The sequence below is a fragment of the Rutidosis leptorrhynchoides genome, chromosome 4 (assembly GCF_046630445.1).
Source record: "Rutidosis leptorrhynchoides isolate AG116_Rl617_1_P2 chromosome 4, CSIRO_AGI_Rlap_v1, whole genome shotgun sequence".
In the NCBI taxonomy this organism is placed as follows: Eukaryota; Viridiplantae; Streptophyta; class Magnoliopsida; order Asterales; family Asteraceae; genus Rutidosis; species Rutidosis leptorrhynchoides.
In genome coordinates, this window is record NC_092336.1 from 25,504,656 (window position 1) to 25,525,199 (window position 20,544).

At 34.4% G+C, this 20,544-nt stretch overlaps 1 protein-coding gene across 7 annotated transcripts; it reads right to left on the minus strand.

The window, feature by feature from the left end:
• Positions 1–54: 54 nt before the first annotated feature.
• LOC139840044 (putative pumilio homolog 7, chloroplastic) lies at positions 55–19,078 on the minus strand. 7 transcript variants are annotated; one of them, XM_071830268.1, is made up of 6 exons: positions 19,026–19,078; positions 18,733–18,849; positions 2,263–2,329; positions 1,154–1,260; positions 399–741; positions 63–269 (listed from the first exon to the last, which is right to left on the minus strand). In XM_071830268.1, the coding sequence occupies exons 2-5, from the start codon at positions 18,733–18,735 to the stop codon at positions 634–636; spliced, it is 285 nt and encodes a 94-aa protein (XP_071686369.1). In that variant the 5' UTR covers positions 18,736–18,849; positions 19,026–19,078; the 3' UTR covers positions 63–269; positions 399–633. The 7 variants fall into 7 exon arrangements, 2 of the variants coding, with proteins under 2 accessions (XP_071686369.1, XP_071686368.1); XR_011757197.1 differs by lacking the exon at positions 19,026–19,078 and having other exon boundaries at positions 55–269; positions 1,343–2,329; positions 18,733–19,018; XR_011757198.1 differs by lacking the exon at positions 19,026–19,078 and having other exon boundaries at positions 61–269; positions 1,154–1,517; positions 2,288–2,329; positions 18,733–19,018.
• Positions 19,079–20,544: the final 1,466 nt, after the last annotated feature.

A 20,544-nucleotide genomic window follows, 5' to 3' on the forward strand; every position in this document is an offset into this window, starting at 1 on the left:
TATGAGCCCGTGCGTTGCACGGGGACTCATCCGCAAATGGACTCATCCGCAAATATTATTAGTTTTTAAACTTATATATGAAATAACGATATAATGTAGAAACTAAACGTATGGTACAAAGTAAGTATCCTAAACGCTATGAAGCAATAAACCTTGAATGCAGCAAACCATTGTTTATACATCTACCGTTACTAAGATTCATGTCTGGCCTACTTCATTCTCAAGTTCTGCTGCAATTTTCCTTTAACGTTTATTCTAATTTTGTTACCCTGAAAATAAGAATGAAAGTGTATGTGTATCAAAGAGTTGGAGAGGCCGAAGTGTCAAAAAGATTATGTAATGCATAGAGATCAGAGAAGTAAATATCACATATTTGCTTCTATAACCTTATTTCTAACCTGTCAAGATATGAACTTTGAACTTTGATGTATATCATAGTGAACTTTGAAGCAGAGATGTACGTCAGCATTCATAGAACTTTGAATCAACTTTGACCCAAATTTGTTTTACTCTATGACTCGTAAAACGAAAATGTTAACAACACGATCTTGTAATCGAGGAGCCGTTTATCACTATAATGATTCGAACTCTAACTGACACATGAAACAGCATTAATACACTATCATCATACATTCACATCTTTAACAACTTGCGTGAGAAAATCCACTTTGAATACGGGCTATTTCGTGAGATTGCCTTGTGGGATTCAATCACACGCACCAGCAAGTTATGAATCGGACCCTACAAATAGATTTACATTTACGTTATAATGCTTCAGTTATGGGTAATAACCGACAATTATAACCCAATTTGTTTACCAAATGGGTGGATGTTAGGTAATGTTTCTCACACTTGCCGGTTAAATGATAAAATATCGAAAAATTACCAATAGTTTATGGGTCATTTGAACAGGTTAAAAGAGTATAAACTCGAAAGTACCCAAATTATATCCGTTGCATGCAACCTCCTTGATCACTTATCTAATAATATGTGAGTTTTCTATTAAGGTCGTATTTGAACATCTATCTATTTAACAAATTAAAAATGGACAAATTAGCTTTTCGGGTCAACCCAACCTGACTGGACAAATCTGACCCGTAACGAAACGAACCACCAGAATATTAAACCATAACTTTAAAGACAGATTACAGACCTCAGACACACGAAGAGCAGTTTGAACAACATAGTTAGCATGCAGATCTTGAAGCAACTGTTCAAAGTGAGTAGCCAAGATCAGCTCACGAACGAATGATGGTTGACCTAAATTGACAATCTGATATGGCTTAACATTTCTCTACAACATGGCTGCTGAACTTTTAGGTAGCAAGATTCACATAATTACCCTCAAAATGGGAGGTCAATTTTGACAGGGCCGAGGGAACTTGCAGGTCGATAATGTATTGTAATTCTAAGCGACAATTTAACATCATAAAAACTACTAAAATCTTCGCATAAAGGTTACAACTCCATTAGGTCATACCCATAATACCAGGTGGTGATATAATAATAAGTAGATCCTGTTGCAAAAGTCAACCACACATTTAAAATTATTAGTAATCCACAATTATAATTATGTCCTACTTAATGACCCCAAATACATATAAATGTTCAAAAATACATTTACTAATGTTTAGGATGAAAAAAACATGATAAGGATTTATTTAGAATTTTTAAATAAATCCTATAATTAATGCCCACAATTACCTTATAATAGTAATTTGCATATCTTCCATATATGACACACAAATGACTGAAACTAAAACTGGAACCTACTTGAGCAAAAAAACTGTAGAGGCCACCAACCAATCCATCATGGTAACTACTGACCCGCATACACCTTGTAATGAAAAAGGGCTGGAAATCCTTATGAAAGCACATACTTTTTAGGTTCAACAAAACATACAAGAATAATTGTGAATGGAGCCTATCTTGTACGTTAAGAACACTTTCTATCTTTTTTGTTGAAAAATTAAAAGAAAATAATTCTTTCACAACAGAAATTGAGAAGATAGGCATAGCGCTTTGGACCAATTCCATACAAAATTAAGTGTGCATAATACGCTTCTGACAGTTCAAAGTTAATGCCTTAATTGAAAGGTCATCTAATTTTCACATCCATATATAGACAATAGGCAATCAACAGTATAGTAAAACCAATTAGCTCATTGTAAAGTTGTTGATGCTATAAAATACATTCAATGTGACATCTTTTATAGTCTACTTTCTATCTAGTTATGGTTATATATAAAAAAAGAGACGTACAATTTGAAGACACCAAGAGACCAACCTTGAATAGCCCTTCAAATCCACTCGTATGCATGTTCTCTAACTGAAAAAATTAACATAGGAAGTCAAGAAACACATAATAAGCTTGTTTAAACAAAGGGTACTTAGCTACAAAGAGGTTTAAAAGATCAGCAAGATATAAACACACACTTGTTCCCGTCAATCGGGACATATGCTTGTAAAGGTATACAACGTGATCTATAAGTTTGTGGATTGTAACATCCCGCCTTTTTCCGTTAAATTTAATTTTAACACCGTCTTTTTTTTTAAAAAAAACATAATCTTTCGCATTTAAATTAATAGTTTCCGTGAGTAACGTTCATTATATTCCCGCTATTTAATTTTGACATCACCCGTTTACTCGAGCGTTTTAAAAATATTCGTTTGGTTAAATCCCGCACCCGCTTCTAAACTCGAGGGACTAAAATTGACACGGGGCAAACTAGTTGACTAGGTCAACTAGTCCACCCCAATCACCACCATTCAATCCCTCCATCTCTCTCTCTTTCTCTCTAGCAAGAACACACACACAAACACCCAATTCAATCATTCATCATCTAAATTCGATCTAGGAGGCTTACAACAAAACAAATTACATTTTCGTGATCCTCTCATCATTCTCTACGATTTGATACTAACCACACCGATTTTGGGTAACTTTCTAAAAACTCTAGATTTCTATAAATTCGTGTTTTTGATTTGAAGTGGTGTTAGTTAGTGTCTATGGCTCGTGTGTAACATGAATATATGTTTTGTTTGCTCGATTTGTGGTTTGGAGTAACTAGTTTGAGTTTTTGAAATGGGTTTGCTTAATCCTTGATTTTGGATGAGTTAATGTTGTTAGATTGTTAAAGTGCATGTTTTAATTGTGTTACTAGTATCATTAGCCACATTTTGATGTGTAGGTTGATTAAGAAAACTTCAAAAACCCGATTAATGATTTTGTGATGTTTGACTAGGGTTTGATAGTTCTTGACATGAACTTTTGATGCTTGAATGCCATGAAATGTTAATTGTTAGTGTTTAGTAGTAATGTATGCTTCATTACCTTCGAAACGGCATATCGTATGTGTAAATTGGATTCCCGAATCATAAAATACGTTTTACGAACTTGAAACTTTGAAAATAAACCTTTCTTGATCAATTGACGAGTTTTCGGTTATTGTAAATGATGTTTTTGATTGATGATATGTGGTTAGTTGTATTCCTCGTCAAAATACCTTTTCGACGATATATGATAGGCATTATAAGTGTTTGCGGGTCAAGTGTTGTGTTAGAAAAGGTTTTGGTTCGTGCACACTTGGAAAAACTGACCAGAATTCTCTGCCCAGGTAGTGGCGCGGCGCGCCACATCCCCGCGCGGCGCGCAGAATCACCTGGCCAGATTCTGACCTCTTGGACCCATTTCACGTGAAATGTTTGACTAGCTATCGACCTCCGATTCACATGAAACTTGTTCTAATATACTTGTATATGAATAACTAGCATAGAAAAATAGTCCGGGACCCGACCCGAACGTGTTGACTTTTTCGTTGACTTTGACCAAGTTTGACTTTTAGTCAAACTTAACCAAACTTTTATACAATCATTCTAACATGCTTTTATACTTGTTTCTTGTATGAAACTTGACAATGTGATTCACATGCTATACTTAATCGAGTCGTAACGAGCCATAGGACTAATTGAACACATTTCACCCGACCTTGTGTCGTAACCGGTTAATTGATACAACTTATTTGTTTAGGTCAAGGCTAAACAACTTTCATGCACACGTTTACTTTGTGAAGTACATTTATACTCGTGCACTCGAGGTGAGATCATAGTCCCACTTTTTACTCTTTTGAACTTACTTTTGGGATGAGAAAACATAAACGATTCTTTTGAACTAAGTGAACACAAGAACGGGAAAACAAACATTCTACATACGAGTTTAGAACGAAAATCCTCAATCCGATTATCATTAGTTACATCAGATGGTGTAAGCGAGAACTTATGTTATATGGCCATATGGGTTTGACAAACCCTCATTCAAACGGTTCGCTACCGTTTACGAATGAAATATATTTTCGGGAACAGTGTTGTTCTAGCACTAATTGATGGGGTATTCAACGGACGGAACGTTAAGCTTTGATAATTGGGTGCTCGTGAATATTAACTTTTAGAATGTACTACTATTATTTCAACTTTGCAAATCTTGTGGTTCGACTTACTTTACTTTTACTCACTTACTCAAACCTATGATTTCACCAACGTTTTTGCGTTGACAGATTCTTCTATGTTTTCTCAGGTTTTCACATGGCTATTTGTTACATGCTTCCGCGTACACTCATACTTGCTTGGGGTCAAGCATACATACATGCATACGCTAGTGATAGCACCTTTGGATTCAAACATGTTGTTTACATACTTACGCTATTTATAGCAACTGTGATTTCAAACTAATTATGTCGCAAGTTATTTCATTCATACTTTATAACTTTGTAAACTTAAACTTATTGTCGATCCGTTTGTTAAACTAAACTTTGTACCTTTCAAATGAACGCGACATAATTTTGGTCAAACGAGTCTCATAGGGACTACGACCACGCAACGGGACCTAAGTTAACGACGCCGTCAATAACGGTTTTGGTCGGGTCGTTACATGGATAAAAAAGAATTGTCGAAAGCATATTAGGTAAACACACACTTGTTTCGTAATAAGACATAAAAATAAGATCAAAGATTAAGAATCAAGATTTGTATCGGATGCGTCAAACATAAAGAACAAATGGGGTCTGACAGTGTTGGTTAGATCTCCCAAATGGGTCAAACACAATGAAACATAATAAAGGAAACAAAAGACTGTTTAGAGACTCACCCATCTATCATTAAAAAACACCGATTACTAAATTCCTTCAAATTTATTGTAGGAAACACATATTTTGGGCATCACTACTGAAATGTCCCGTTCTTATTGATTAAAAACGTTCCATATTAATTGATTTCGTTGCGAGGTTTTGACCTCTATATGAGACGTTTTTCAAAGACTGCATTCATTTTTAAAACAAACCATAACCTTTATTTCATAAATAAAGGTTTAAAAAGCTTTACGTAGATTATCAAATAATGATAATCTAAAATATCCTGTTTACACACGACCATTACATAATGGTTTACAATACAAATATGTTACATCGAAATCAGTTTCTTGAATGCAGTTTTTACACAATATCATACAAACATGGACTCCAAATCTTGTCCTTATTTTAGTATGCAACAGCGGAAGCTCTTAATATTCACCTGAGAATAAACATGCTTTAAACGTCAACAAAAATGTTGGTGAGTTATAGGTTTAACCTATATATATCAAATCGTAACAATAGACCACAAGATTTCATATTTCAATACACATCCCATACATAGAGATAAAAATCATTCATATGGTGAACACCTGGTAACCGACAATAACAAGATGCATATATAAGAATATCCCCATCATTCCGGGACACCCTTCGGATATGATATAAATTTCGAAGTACTAAAGCATCCGGTACTTTGGATGGGGTTTGTTAGGCCCAATAGATCTATCTTTAGGATTCGCGTCAATTAGGGTGTCTGTTCCCTAATTCTTAGATTACCAGACTTAATAAAAAGGGGCATATTCGATTTCGATAATTCAACCATAGAATGTAGTTTCACGTACTTGTGTCTATTTTGTAAATCATTTATAAAACCTGCATGTATTCTCATCCCAAAAATATTAGATTTTAAAAGTGGGACTATAACTCACTTTCACAGATTTTTACTTCGTCGGGAAGTAAGACTTGGCCACTGGTTGATTCACGAACCTATAACAATATATACATATATATCAAAGTATGTTCAAAATATATTTACAACACTTTTAATATATTTTGATGTTTTAAGTTTATTAAGTCAGCTGTCCTCGTTAGTAACCTACAACTAGTTGTCCACAGTTAGATGTACAGAAATAAATCGATAAATATTATCTTGAATCAATCCACGACCCAGTGTATACGTATCTCAGTATTGATCACAACTCAAACTATATATATTTTGGAATCAACCTCAACCCTGTATAGCTAACTCCAACATTCACATATAGAGTGTCTATGGTTGTTCCGAAATATATATAGATGTGTCGACATGATAGGTCGAAACATTTTATACGTGTCTATGGTATCTCAAGATTACATAATATATAATACAAGTTGATTAAGTTATGGTTGGAATAGATTTGTTACCAATTTTCACGTAGCTAAAATGAGAAAAATTATCCAATCTTGTTTTACCCATAACTTCTTCATTTTAAATCCGTTTTGAGTGAATCAAATTGCTATGATTTCATATTGAACTCTAATTTATGAATCTAAACAGAAAAAGTATAGGTTTATAGTCGGAAAAATAAGTTACAAGTCGTTTTTGTAAAGGTAGTCATTTCAGTCGAAAGAACGACGTCTAGATGACCATTTTAGAAAACATACTTCCACTTTGAGTTTAACCATAATTTTTGGATATAGTTTCATGTTCATAATAAAAATCATTTTCTCAGAATAACAACTTTTAAATCAAAGTTTATCATAGTTTTTAATTAACTAACCCAAAACAGCCCGCGGTGTTACTACGACGGCGTAAATCCAGTTTTACGGTGTTTTTCGTGTTTTCAGGTTTTAAATCATTAAGTTAGCATATCATATAGATATAGATCATGTGTTTAGTTGATTTTAAAAGTCAAGTTAGAAGGATTAACTTTTGTTTGCGAACAAGTTTAGAATTAACTAAACTATGTTCTAGTGATTACAAGTTTAAACCTTCGAATAAGATAGCTTTATATGTATGAATCGAATGATGTTATGAACATCATTACTACCTTAAGTTCCTTGGATAAACCTACTGGAAAAGAGAAAAATGGATCTAGCTTCAACGGATCCTTGGATGGCTCGAAGTTCTTGAAGCAGAATCATGACACGAAAACAAGTTCAAGTAAGATCATCACTTGAAATAAGATTGTTATAGTTATAGAAATTGAACCAAAGTTTGAATATGATTATTACCTTGTATTAGAATGATAACCTACTGTAAGAAACAAAGATTTCTTGAGGTTGGATGATCACCTTACAAGATTGGAAGTGAGCTAGCAAACTTGAAAGTATTCTTGATTTTATGTAACTAGAACTTGTAAAATATATGAAGAACACTTAGAACTTGAAGATAGAACTTGAGAGAGATCAATTAGATGAAGAAAATTGAAGAATGAAAGTGTTTGTAGGTGTTTTTGGTCGTTGGTGTATGGATTAGATATAAAGGATATGTAATTTTGTTTTCATGTAAATAAGTCATGAATGATTACTCATATTTTTGTAATTTTATGAGATATTTCATGCTAGTTGCCAAATGATGGTTCCCACATGTGTTAGGTGACTCACATGGGCTGCTAAGAGCTGATCATTGGAGTGTATATACCAATAGTACATACATCTAAAAGCTGTGTATTGTACGAGTACGAATACGGGTGCATACGAGTAGAATTGTTGATGAAACTGAACGAGGATGTAATTGTAAGCATTTTTGTTAAGTAGAAGTATTTTGATAAGTGTCTTGAAGTCTTTCAAAAGTGTATGAATACATATTAAAACACTACATGTATATACATTTTAACTGAGTCGTTAAGTCATCGTTAGTCGTTACATGTAAATGTTGTTTTGAAACCTTTAGGTTAACGATCTTGTTGAATGTTGTTAACCCATTGTTTATTATAACAAATGAGATGTTAAATTATTATATTATCATGATATTATGATATATAATATATCTTAGTATGATGTATATACAGTTAAATGTCGTTACAACGATAATCGTTACATATATGTCTCGTTTCGAAATCATTAAGTTAGTAGTCTTATTTTTACATATGTATTTCATTGTTAATACACTTAATAATATATTTACTTATCATTTAACATAATTAAACAAGTGTATCAATATCTTAATATGATTCATATGTACCTAGTAAGACGTTGTTATAACGATAATCGTTATATATATCGTTTTCGAGTTTCTTAAATTAATAGTCTCATTTTTATGTATATAACTCATTGTTAAAATACCTAATGAGATACATACTTATAATAAAAACATGTTAACTATATATATAACCATATATATGTCATCGTATAGTTTTTACAAGTTTTAACGTTCGTGAATCACCGGTCAACTTGGGTGGTCAATTGTCTATATGAAACATATTTCAATTAATCAAGTCTTAACAAGTTTGATTGCTTAACATGTTGGAAACATTTAATCATGTAAATATCAATCTCAATTAATATATATAAACATGGAAAAGTTCGGGTCACTACAGTACCTACCCGTTAAATAAATTTCGTCCCGAAATTTTAAGCTGTTGAAGGTGTTGACGAATCTTCTGGAAATAGATGCGGGTATTTCTTCTTCATCTGATCTTCACGCTCCCAGGTGAACTCGGGTCCTCTACGAGCATTCCATCGAACCTTAATAATTGGTATCTTGTTTTGCTTAAGTCTTTTAACCTCACGATCCATTATTTCTACGGGTTCTTCGATGAATTGAAGTTTTTCGTTGATTTGGATTTCATCTAATGGAATAGTGAGATCTTCTTTAGCAAAACATTTCTTCAAATTCGAGACGTGGAAAGTGTTATGTACAGCCGCGAGTTGTTGAGGTAAATCAAGTCGGTAAGCTACTGGTCCGACACGATCAATAATCTTGAATGGTCCAATATACCTTGGATTTAATTTCCCTCGTTTACCAAATCGAACAACGCCTTTCCAAGGTGCAACTTTAAGCATGACCATCTCTCCAATTTCAAATTCTATATCTTTTCTTTTAATGTCAGCGTAGCTCTTTTGTCGACTTTGGGCGGTTTTCAACCGTTGTTGAATTTGGATGATCTTCTCGGTAGTTTCTTGTATAATCTCCGGACCCGTAATCTGTCTATCCCCCACTTCACTCCAACAAATCGGAGACCTGCACTTTCTACCATAAAGTGCTTCAAACGGCGCCATCTCAATGCTTGAATGGTAGCTGTTGTTGTAGGAAAATTCTGCTAACGGTAGATGTCGATCCCAACTGTTTCCGAAATCAATAACACATGCTCGTAGCATGTCTTCAAGCGTTTGTATCGTCCTTTCGCTCTGCCCATCAGTTTGTGGATGATAGGCAGTACTCATGTCTAGACGAGTTCCTAATGCTTGCTGTAATGTCTGCCAGAATCTTGAAATAAATCTGCCATCCCTATCAGAGATAATAGAGATTGGTATTCCATGTCTGGAAACGACTTCCTTCAAATACAGTCGTGCTAACTTCTCCATCTTGTCATCTTCTCTTATTGGTAGGAAGTGTGCTGATTTGGTGAGACGATCAACTATTACCCAAATAGTATCAAAACCACTTGCAGTCCTTGGCAATTTAGTGATGAAATCCATGGTAATGTTTTCCCATTTCCATTCCGGGATTTCGGGTTGTTGAAGTAGACCTGATGGTTTCTGATGCTCAGCTTTGACCTTAGAACACGTCAAACATTCTCCTACGTATTTAGCAACATCGGCTTTCATACCCGGCCACCAAAAATGTTTCTTGAGATCCTTGTACATCTTCCCCGTTCCAGGATGTATTGAGTATCTGGTTTTATGAGCTTCTCTAAGTACCATTTCTCTCATATCTCCAAATTTTGGTACCCAAATCCTTTCAGCCCTATACCGGGTTCCGTCTTCCCGAATATTAAGATGCTTCTCCGATCCTTTGGGTATTTCATCCTTTAAATTTCCCTCTTTTAAAACTCCTTGTTGCGCCTCCTTTATTTGAGTAGTAATGTTATTATGAATCATTATATTCATAGATTTTACTCGAATGGGTTCTCTGTCCTTCCTGCTCAAGGCATCGGCTACCACATTTGCCTTCCCTGGGTGGTAACGAATCTCAAAGTCGTAATCATTCAATAATTCAATCCACCTACGCTGCCTCATATTCAGTTGTTTCTGATTAAATATGTGTTGAAGACTTTTGTGGTCGGTATATATAATACTTTTGACCCCATATAAGTAGTGCCTCCAAGTCTTTAATGCAAAAACAACCGCGCCTAATTCCAAATCATGCGTCGTATAATTTTGTTCGTGAATCTTCAATTGTCTAGACGCATAAGCAATCACCTTCGTTCGTTGCATTAATACACAACCGAGACCTTGCTTTGATGCATCACAATAAATCACAAAATCATCATTCCCTTCAGGTAATGACAATATAGGTGCCGTAGTTAGCTTTTTCTTCAATAACTGAAACGCTTTCTCTTGTTCATCATTCCATTCAAATTTCTTCCCTTTATGCGTTAATGCAGTCAAGGGTTTTGCTATTCTGGAAAAGTCTTGGATGAACCTTCTGTAGTAACCAGCTAGTCCTAAAAACTGGCGTATGTGTTTCGGAGTTTTCGGGGTTTCCCACTTTTCAACAGTTTCTATCTTTGCAGGATCCACCTTAATACCTTCTTTGTTCACTATGTGACCGAGGAATTGAACTTCTTCCAACCAAAATGCACACTTTGAAAACTTAGCGTACAATTCTTCCTTCCTCAATACTTCTAACACCTTTCTCAAATGTTCACCGTGTTCTTGGTCATTCTTTGAGTAAATAAGTATGTCATCAATGAAAACAATGACAAACTTGTCAAGGTATGGTCCACACACTCGGTTCATAAGGTCCATGAACACAGCTGGTGCATTAGTTAAACCAAACGGCATGACCATAAACTCGTAATGACCGTAACGTGTTCTGAAAGCAGTCTTTGGAATATCATCTTCTTTCACCCGCATTTGATGATACCCGGAACGTAAGTCAATCTTTGAATAAACAGACGAGCCTTGTAGTTGATCAAATAAGTCGTCGATTCTCGGTAGTGGGTAGCGGTTCTTGATGGTAAGTTTGTTCAACTCTCGGTAGTCGATACACAACCTGAATGTACCATCTTTCTTCTTGACAAACAAAACAGGAGCTCCCCACGGTGATGTGCTTGGTCGAATGAAACCACGCTCTAAAAGTTCTTGTAATTGGCTTTGCAGTTCTTTCATCTCGCTGGGTGCGAGTCTGTAAGGAGCACGAGCTATTGGTGCAGCTCCTGGTACAAGATCTATTTGAAATTCAACGGATCGATGTGGGGGTAATCCCTGTAATTCTTTCGGAAATACATCAGGAAATTCTTTTGCGACGGGAACATCATTGATGCTCTTTTCTTCAGTTTGTACTTTCTCGACGTGTGCTAGAACAGCATAGCAACCTTTTCTTATTAGTTTTTGTGCCTTCAAATTACTAATAAGATGTAGCTTCGTGTTGCCCTTTTCTCCGTACACCATTAAGGGTTTTCCTTTTTCTCGTATAATGCGAATTGCATTTTTGTAACAAACGATCTCCGCTTTCACTTCTTTCAACCAGTCCATACCGATTATCACATCAAAACTCCCTAACTCTACTGGTATCAAATCAATCTTAAATGTTTCGCTAACCAGTTTAATTTCTCGATTTCGACATATATTATCTGCTGAAATTAATTTACCATTTGCTAATTCGAGTAAAAATTTACTATCCAAAGGCATCAATGGACAACTTAATTTAGCACAAAAATCTCTACTCATATAGCTTCTATCCGCACCCGAATCAAATAAAACGTAAGCAGATTTATTGTCAATAAGAAACGTACCCGTAACAAGCTCCGGGTCTTCCTGTGCCTCTACCGCATTAATATTGAAAACTCTTCCACGGCCTTGTCCATTCGTGTTCTCCTGGTTCGGGCAATTTCTAATAATGTGGCCTGGTTTTCCACATTTATAACAAACTACATTGGCATAACTTGCTCCGACACTACTTGCTCCGCCATTACTCGTTCCGACACCATTTGTTCCTTTCGTTCTATTAACCCCTGGTCCGTAGACCTCACACTTCGCCGCGCTATGACCATTTCTTTTACACTTGTTGCAAAATTTGGTGCAGAACCCCGAGTGATTCTTTTCACACCTTTGGCATAGTTGCTTCTGATTGTTGTTGTTGTTGCGGTTATTATTGTTGTTGGGATGATTGTTGTAGTTGCTGTTGTTGTTGTTGTTGTTGTTGTTGTTGGGCCGTTTGTTATAGTTGCGATTGATGTTGCGATTGTTGGGATAATTGTTGCGATTATTGTTGTAATTGCTGTTGTTGTTGTATTGGTGATTCTTATCACCGTTTTCCTCCCACTTTCTTTTGACTTGCTTCACATTGGCCTCTTCAGCAGTCTGTTCTTTAATTCTTTCTTCAATCTGGTTCACTAGTTTGTGAGCCATTCTACATGCCTGTTGTATGGAGGCGGGCTCGTGTGAACTTATATCTTCTTGGATTCTTTCCGGTAATCCTTTCACAAACGCGTCGATCTTCTCTTCCTCATCTTCGAATGCTCCCGGACACAATAGGCACAATTCTGTGAATCGTCTTTCGTACGTGGTAATATCAAATCCTTGGGTTCGTAACCCTCTAAGTTCTGTCTTGAGCTTATTGACCTCGGTTCTGGGACGGTACTTCTCGTTCATCAAGTGCTTGAATGCTGACCACGGTAGTGCGTACGCATCATCTTGTCCCACTTGCTCTAGATAGGTATTCCACCATGTTAACGCAGAACCTGTGAAGGTATGCGTAGCGTACTTCACTTTGTCCTCTTCAGTACACTTACTTATGGCAAACACCGATTCAACCTTCTCGGTCCACCGTTTCAATCCGATCGGTCCTTCGGTTCCATCAAATTCCAAAGGTTTGCAGGCAGTGAATTCTTTGTAGGTGCATCCTACACGATTTCCTGTACTGCTAGATCCAAGGTTATTGTTGGTATGTAGCGCAGCCTGTACTGCGGCTATGTTTGAAGCTAGAAAAGTACGGAATTCCTCTTCATTCATATTCACGGTGTGTCGAGTAGTCGGTGCCATTTCCTTCAAAATAGTTAAATGGAACAAGTTAATCATACAGAATATTAAGAGTAGTTAATAGTATTTCGTAGCATAATATGAACTCATTTATAAAAGCTTTTTCTTCATATTAGCGTTTTATAAGTTTAAATTCGGGTAGTACTTACCCGTTAAGTTCATACTTAGTAGCTAATATACAATTCAACTACTACAATTCTATATGAAAAACTGATTGTAATAATATTTCGCGTTCAAACTTTTATACAATATTTTACAAACTTACAATACCGCTTATTTTACATAAAGCATGAAATATAGCACACAATAACTTTGATACAAGATAGTTGTGAAGACAATTCTAGCTAGTACACAAGTCGTTCGGCAAAGGCAATAAAGACACGTAATTCATACGTCCAGAAACAAGTCATGCATTCTGGTTTTACTAGGACTACTTCCCATCCTTGGTCTTGTGCAACATAACCGTTATGGCCGTTGATAAGACAGCGTGTTGTAACGTCATCAAAGGGACGAGGGTTACGTAATGTCCAACAGTCCCGTAATAATCTAAAAACCTCATTTCTTACCCCAATTACCGACTCCGTCACTTGTGGAAACGTTTTGTTTAATAGTTGTAGCCCGATGTTCTTGTTCTCACTTTGGTGAGAAGCGAACATTACTAATCCGTAAGCATAACATGCTTCTTTATGTTGCATGTTAGCCGCTTTTTCTAAATCACGAAGTCCAATATTCGGATATATTGAGTCAAAATAATTTCTTAACCCGTTGCGTAAAATAGCATTTGGGTTCCCCGCAATATATGCGTCAAAGTAAACACATCGTAACTTATGGGTTTCCCAATGTGATATCCCCCATCTTTCAAACGAAAGTCTCTTATAAACCAAGACATTCTTGGAACGTTCTTCGAATGTCTTACAAACTGATCTCGCCTTAAATAGTTGTGCCGAAGAATTCTGGCCGACTCTAGACAAGATTTCATCAATCATGTCTCCGGGTAGGTCTCTTAAAATATTGGGTTGTCTATCCATTTTGTGTTTTTAAACTGTAAAATAGACAAGAGTTAGATTCATAAAAAAAAAATACTTATTAATACAAGCAATTTTTACATATATCATAAAGCATAAGCACACTATATTACATATATTACACCACACGAATACAACTATCTTATTCCGACTCGCTCGTTTCTTCTTGTTGGGTTTTGGTTCGTTTTGCCAAGTTTCTAGGGATATATGATGTTCCCCTAATACGAGCCGTCGTTGTCCACATTGGTTTAGAAAAACCTGGTGGTTTAGAGGTTCCCGGGTCATTGTTACAACTTAAGGACTTCGGGGGTTGACGATACATATAAAGTTCATCGGGGTTGGAATTAGATTTCTCTATTTTTATGCCCTTTCCCTTATTATTTTCTTTTGCCTTTTTAAATTCAATTGGGGTAATTTCTATAACATCATCGGAATTCTCGTCGAAATCCGATTCATCGGAGAATTGGTAATCCTCCCAATATTTTGCTTCCTTGGCGGAAACACCATTGACCATAATTAACTTTGGTCGGTTGGTTGAGGATTTTCTTTTACTTAACCGTTTTATTATTTCCCCCACCGGTTCTATTTCTTCATCCGGTTCCGATTCTTCTTCCGGTTCCGATTCTTCTTCTGGTTCCGACTCTTCTTCCGGTTCCTCTTCGGGAACTTGTGAATCAGTCCACAAATCATTCCAATTTACATTTGACTCTTCATTATTATTAGGTGAGTCAATGGGACTTGTTCTAGAGGTAGACATCTATCACATAATATCAAACACGTTAAGAGATTAATATATCACATAATATTCATATGTTAAAAATATATAGTTTCCAACAAAAATGTTAAGCAATCATTTTTAAAGAAAACACGGTCGAAGTCCAGACTCACTAATGCCTCCTAACAAACTCGATAAGACACACTAATGCAAATTTTCTGGTTCTCTAAGACCAACGCTCTGATACCAACTGAAATGTCCCGTTCTTATTGATTAAAAACGTTCCATATTAATTGATTTCGTTGCGAGGTTTTGACCTCTATATGAGACGTTTTTCAAAGACTGCATTCATTTTTAAAACAAACCATAACCTTTATTTCATAAATAAAGGTTTAAAAAGCTTTACGTAGATTATCAAATAATGATAATCTAAAATATCCTGTTTACACACGACCATTACATAATGGTTTACAATACAAATATGTTACATCGAAATCAGTTTCTTGAATGCAGTTTTTACACAATATCATACAAACATGGACTCCAAATCTTGTCCTTATTTTAGTATGCAACAGCGGAAGCTCTTAATATTCACCTGAGAATAAACATGCTTTAAACGTCAACAAAAATGTTGGTGAGTTATAGGTTTAACCTATATATATCAAATCGTAACAATAGACCACAAGATTTCATATTTCAATACACATCCCATACATAGAGATAAAAATCATTCATATGGTGAACACCTGGTAACCGACAATAACAAGATGCATATATAAGAATATCCCCATCATTCCGGGACACCCTTCGGATATGATATAAATTTCGAAGTACTAAAGCATCCGGTACTTTGGATGGGGTTTGTTAGGCCCAATAGATCTATCTTTAGGATTCGCGTCAATTAGGGTGTCTGTTCCCTAATTCTTAGATTACCAGACTTAATAAAAAGGGGCATATTCGATTTCGATAATTCAACCATAGAATGTAGTTTCACGTACTTGTGTCTATTTTGTAAATCATTTATAAAACCTGCATGTATTCTCATCCCAAAAATATTAGATTTTAAAAGTGGGACTATAACTCACTTTCACAGATTTTTACTTCGTCGGGAAGTAAGACTTGGCCACTGGTTGATTCACGAACCTATAACAATATATACATATATATCAAAGTATGTTCAAAATATATTTACAACACTTTTAATATATTTTGATGTTTTAAGTTTATTAAGTCAGCTGTCCTCGTTAGTAACCTACAACTAGTTGTCCACAGTTAGATGTACAGAAATAAATCGATAAATATTATCTTGAATCAATCCACGACCCAGTGTATACGTATCTCAGTATTGATCACAACTCAAACTATATATATTTTGGAATCAACCTCAACCCTGTATAGCTAACTCCAACATTCACATATAGAGTGTCTATGGTTGTTCCGAAATATATATAGATGTGTCGACATGATAGGTCGAAACATTTTATACGTGTCTATGGTATCTCAAGATTACATAATATATAATACAAGTTGATTAAGTTATGGTTGGAATAGATTTGTTACCAATTTTCACGTAGCTAAAATGAGAAAAATTATCCAATCTTGTTTTACCCATAACTTCTTCATTTTAAATCCGTTTTGAGTGAATCAAATTGCTATGATTTCATATTGAACTCTAATTTATGAATCTAAACAGAAAAAGTATAGGTTTATAGTCGGAAAAATAAGTTACAAGTCGTTTTTGTAAAGGTAGTCATTTCAGTCGAAAGAACGACGTCTAGATGACCATTTTAGAAAACATACTTCCACTTTGAGTTTAACCATAATTTTTGGATATAGTTTCATGTTCATAATAAAAATCATTTTCTCAGAATAACAACTTTTAAATCAAAGTTTATCATAGTTTTTAATTAACTAACCCAAAACAGCCCGCGGTGTTACTACGACGGCGTAAATCCAGTTTTACGGTGTTTTTCGTGTTTTCAGGTTTTAAATCATTAAGTTAGCATATCATATAGATATAGATCATGTGTTTAGTTGATTTTAAAAGTCAAGTTAGAAGGATTAACTTTTGTTTGCGAACAAGTTTAGAATTAACTAAACTATGTTCTAGTGATTACAAGTTTAAACCTTCGAATAAGATAGCTTTATATGTATGAATCGAATGATGTTATGAACATCATTACTACCTTAAGTTCCTTGGATAAACCTACTGGAAAAGAGAAAAATGGATCTAGCTTCAACGGATCCTTGGATGGCTCGAAGTTCTTGAAGCAGAATCATGACACGAAAACAAGTTCAAGTAAGATCATCACTTGAAATAAGATTGTTATAGTTATAGAAATTGAACCAAAGTTTGAATATGATTATTACCTTGTATTAGAATGATAACCTACTGTAAGAAACAAAGATTTCTTGAGGTTGGATGATCACCTTACAAGATTGGAAGTGAGCTAGCAAACTTGAAAGTATTCTTGATTTTATGTAACTAGAACTTGTAAAATATATGAAGAACACTTAGAACTTGAAGATAGAACTTGAGAGAGATCAATTAGATGAAGAAAATTGAAGAATGAAAGTGTTTGTAGGTGTTTTTGGTCGTTGGTGTATGGATTAGATATAAAGGATATGTAATTTTGTTTTCATGTAAATAAGTCATGAATGATTACTCATATTTTTGTAATTTTATGAGATATTTCATGCTAGTTGCCAAATGATGGTTCCCACATGTGTTAGGTGACTCACATGGGCTGCTAAGAGCTGATCATTGGAGTGTATATACCAATAGTACATACATCTAAAAGCTGTGTATTGTACGAGTACGAATACGGGTGCATACGAGTAGAATTGTTGATGAAACTGAACGAGGATGTAATTGTAAGCATTTTTGTTAAGTAGAAGTATTTTGATAAGTGTCTTGAAGTCTTTCAAAAGTGTATGAATACATATTAAAACACTACATGTATATACATTTTAACTGAGTCGTTAAGTCATCGTTAGTCGTTACATGTAAATGTTGTTTTGAAACCTTTAGGTTAACGATCTTGTTGAATGTTGTTAACCCATTGTTTATTATAACAAATGAGATGTTAAATTATTATATTATCATGATATTATGATATATAATATATCTTAGTATGATGTATATACAGTTAAATGTCGTTACAACGATAATCGTTACATATATGTCTCGTTTCGAAATCATTAAGTTAGTAGTCTTATTTTTACATATGTATTTCATTGTTAATACACTTAATAATATATTTACTTATCATTTAACATAATTAAACAAGTGTATCAATATCTTAATATGATTCATATGTACCTAGTAAGACGTTGTTATAACGATAATCGTTATATATATCGTTTTCGAGTTTCTTAAATTAATAGTCTCATTTTTATGTATATAACTCATTGTTAAAATACCTAATGAGATACATACTTATAATAAAAACATGTTAACTATATATATAACCATATATATGTCATCGTATAGTTTTTACAAGTTTTAACGTTCGTGAATCACCGGTCAACTTGGGTGGTCAATTGTCTATATGAAACATATTTCAATTAATCAAGTCTTAACAAGTTTGATTGCTTAACATGTTGGAAACATTTAATCATGTAAATATCAATCTCAATTAATATATATAAACATGGAAAAGTTCGGGTCACTACAACTACAGCTAATAAAAGTCGACAAAAACTTAGTAGTATTAAGTCTAAATGTAAACATTACCATTCTGTTTATCTAATGTGAACTTGAGCTGCTGTCATTTGAAGAAGGTTCAAACACTTGTATGATCCTTCATAACTTACATGACCATATTAGACTCGATCAAGTATGATCCTTCAACTGCACCAACAATTAAGGTCAAAGTGTGCATCCCTAATAAGACAAATATAAAAGAAACATAGAATTTGGGAATCTATAATCATACAAATAATACAAGTTTCAACATTACCAGTCTAATTATATAATCAAACAAATAATATAAGTTGTCAAATCAAGTGCAATGCTTTTGTTTTGACCTTAATATTATATCTGAATTTTATTCCAACATTCTATACAAATGGCCCTTAATATTATATATACCTTGGTGCCTTCATTTATGGATTCATCAGTTGGCATGTTTTCAAGTAACATGACATCAAATTAAGAGAGCATGCCAGAAGGAGAGTTTGAGAGTTGCGCCTTTATATACCTGAGCAATTTTCAGATTAATTAATATTTACAATAGAAGAACTAAGTATTTTGATTGATATCACCTTGCATCTTATCGATTCCTAACAGCACATGTACATTACACATTATTATAAGCTAAATACATCTACTCATTTGTTCAAAAGAACTAAGTATATTATTACAATAGTTAAACTAACTTACTATATCTAAGTATGAATGAAGTAAAGTCAGGGTTACAAGTATGACTATACAGCATGTTCTTCCCCAAATATCAACTTTTAGATTAATCTTATAATTAGGTACGAAACTAACAGTTGGTATATAAATAAAACACGAAAACGAATGATACATCAAAACATTATTTAAATCACATGAACATCATCATAAACATTCACGGTATTAACAGAAAATCGAATTTTTCAGGAACATTCACGGTAGTAATTGTATCGCAAACCTGCTTAAATAAGATACATGATTTTTACTTTATATTATAATTAAGGTCGATAATACGAATTCACCTTAAATGATATACGAACAATCAAGGATTTTTTCGGTTAGTAACTGATTGTAGGTATAATAGGAGTATAACGGCGGTTGTCCATGGCGTAATATACGTCGATACTAACGCCTTCGAATCCAACTTCTGTTTATTTAGACATTGAACGTATCACTAAGAGGCATACCAGATCTGAGTCGTGATTCAACCTGAGTCGCGATTGTTGAATCAATTGATGTATTTAGGGTTTGTGGCAGATGGGTCGGAGAGGAGCCAAACATGGGAGAATTCTTCTGCGTGTTTTTTCATTCATGAGAGATGCCAACGTGGATTTTCTCATGATTAATTAGTGATAATTCTGATTAATTAAGGTTGTTACAGGTCAGCATATGTGATTAAGAAGTAATTAAGGATTGACACATGGGATTAAGGTTCACGATTTATATAGATAGATAGATAGATAGATAGATAGATAGATAGAATAGATAGATACATAGATAGATAGATGTATATAGATCACTGTTGCAAAACACTCCGTCTCGAGCCGTCTCGACGCCCGTCTCGACGGTTTGGTGACTAGTCCGTCCCGTCTCGTAGAAAACCGTCTAATATGACAGTCAACGATCAAAATTCGGGTTAAAGTTGAAAAAAATCGAGTCAAAGTCAGTCAACATTCAGAAAAGGGAGAAAATCGATAAAATCGGTAAAATATATCGTATTTTAGTTTGAATTTTTTGTATTAAATTAACGATGATAGCAATTATCGGTATAAATTAATTAATTAAAGTTTTTAGCTTTAAAATATGTATACATATAAGCATTTTTATACTTATATATTTAAAAGTCAACTTTGGTCAACGTCCGTCTCG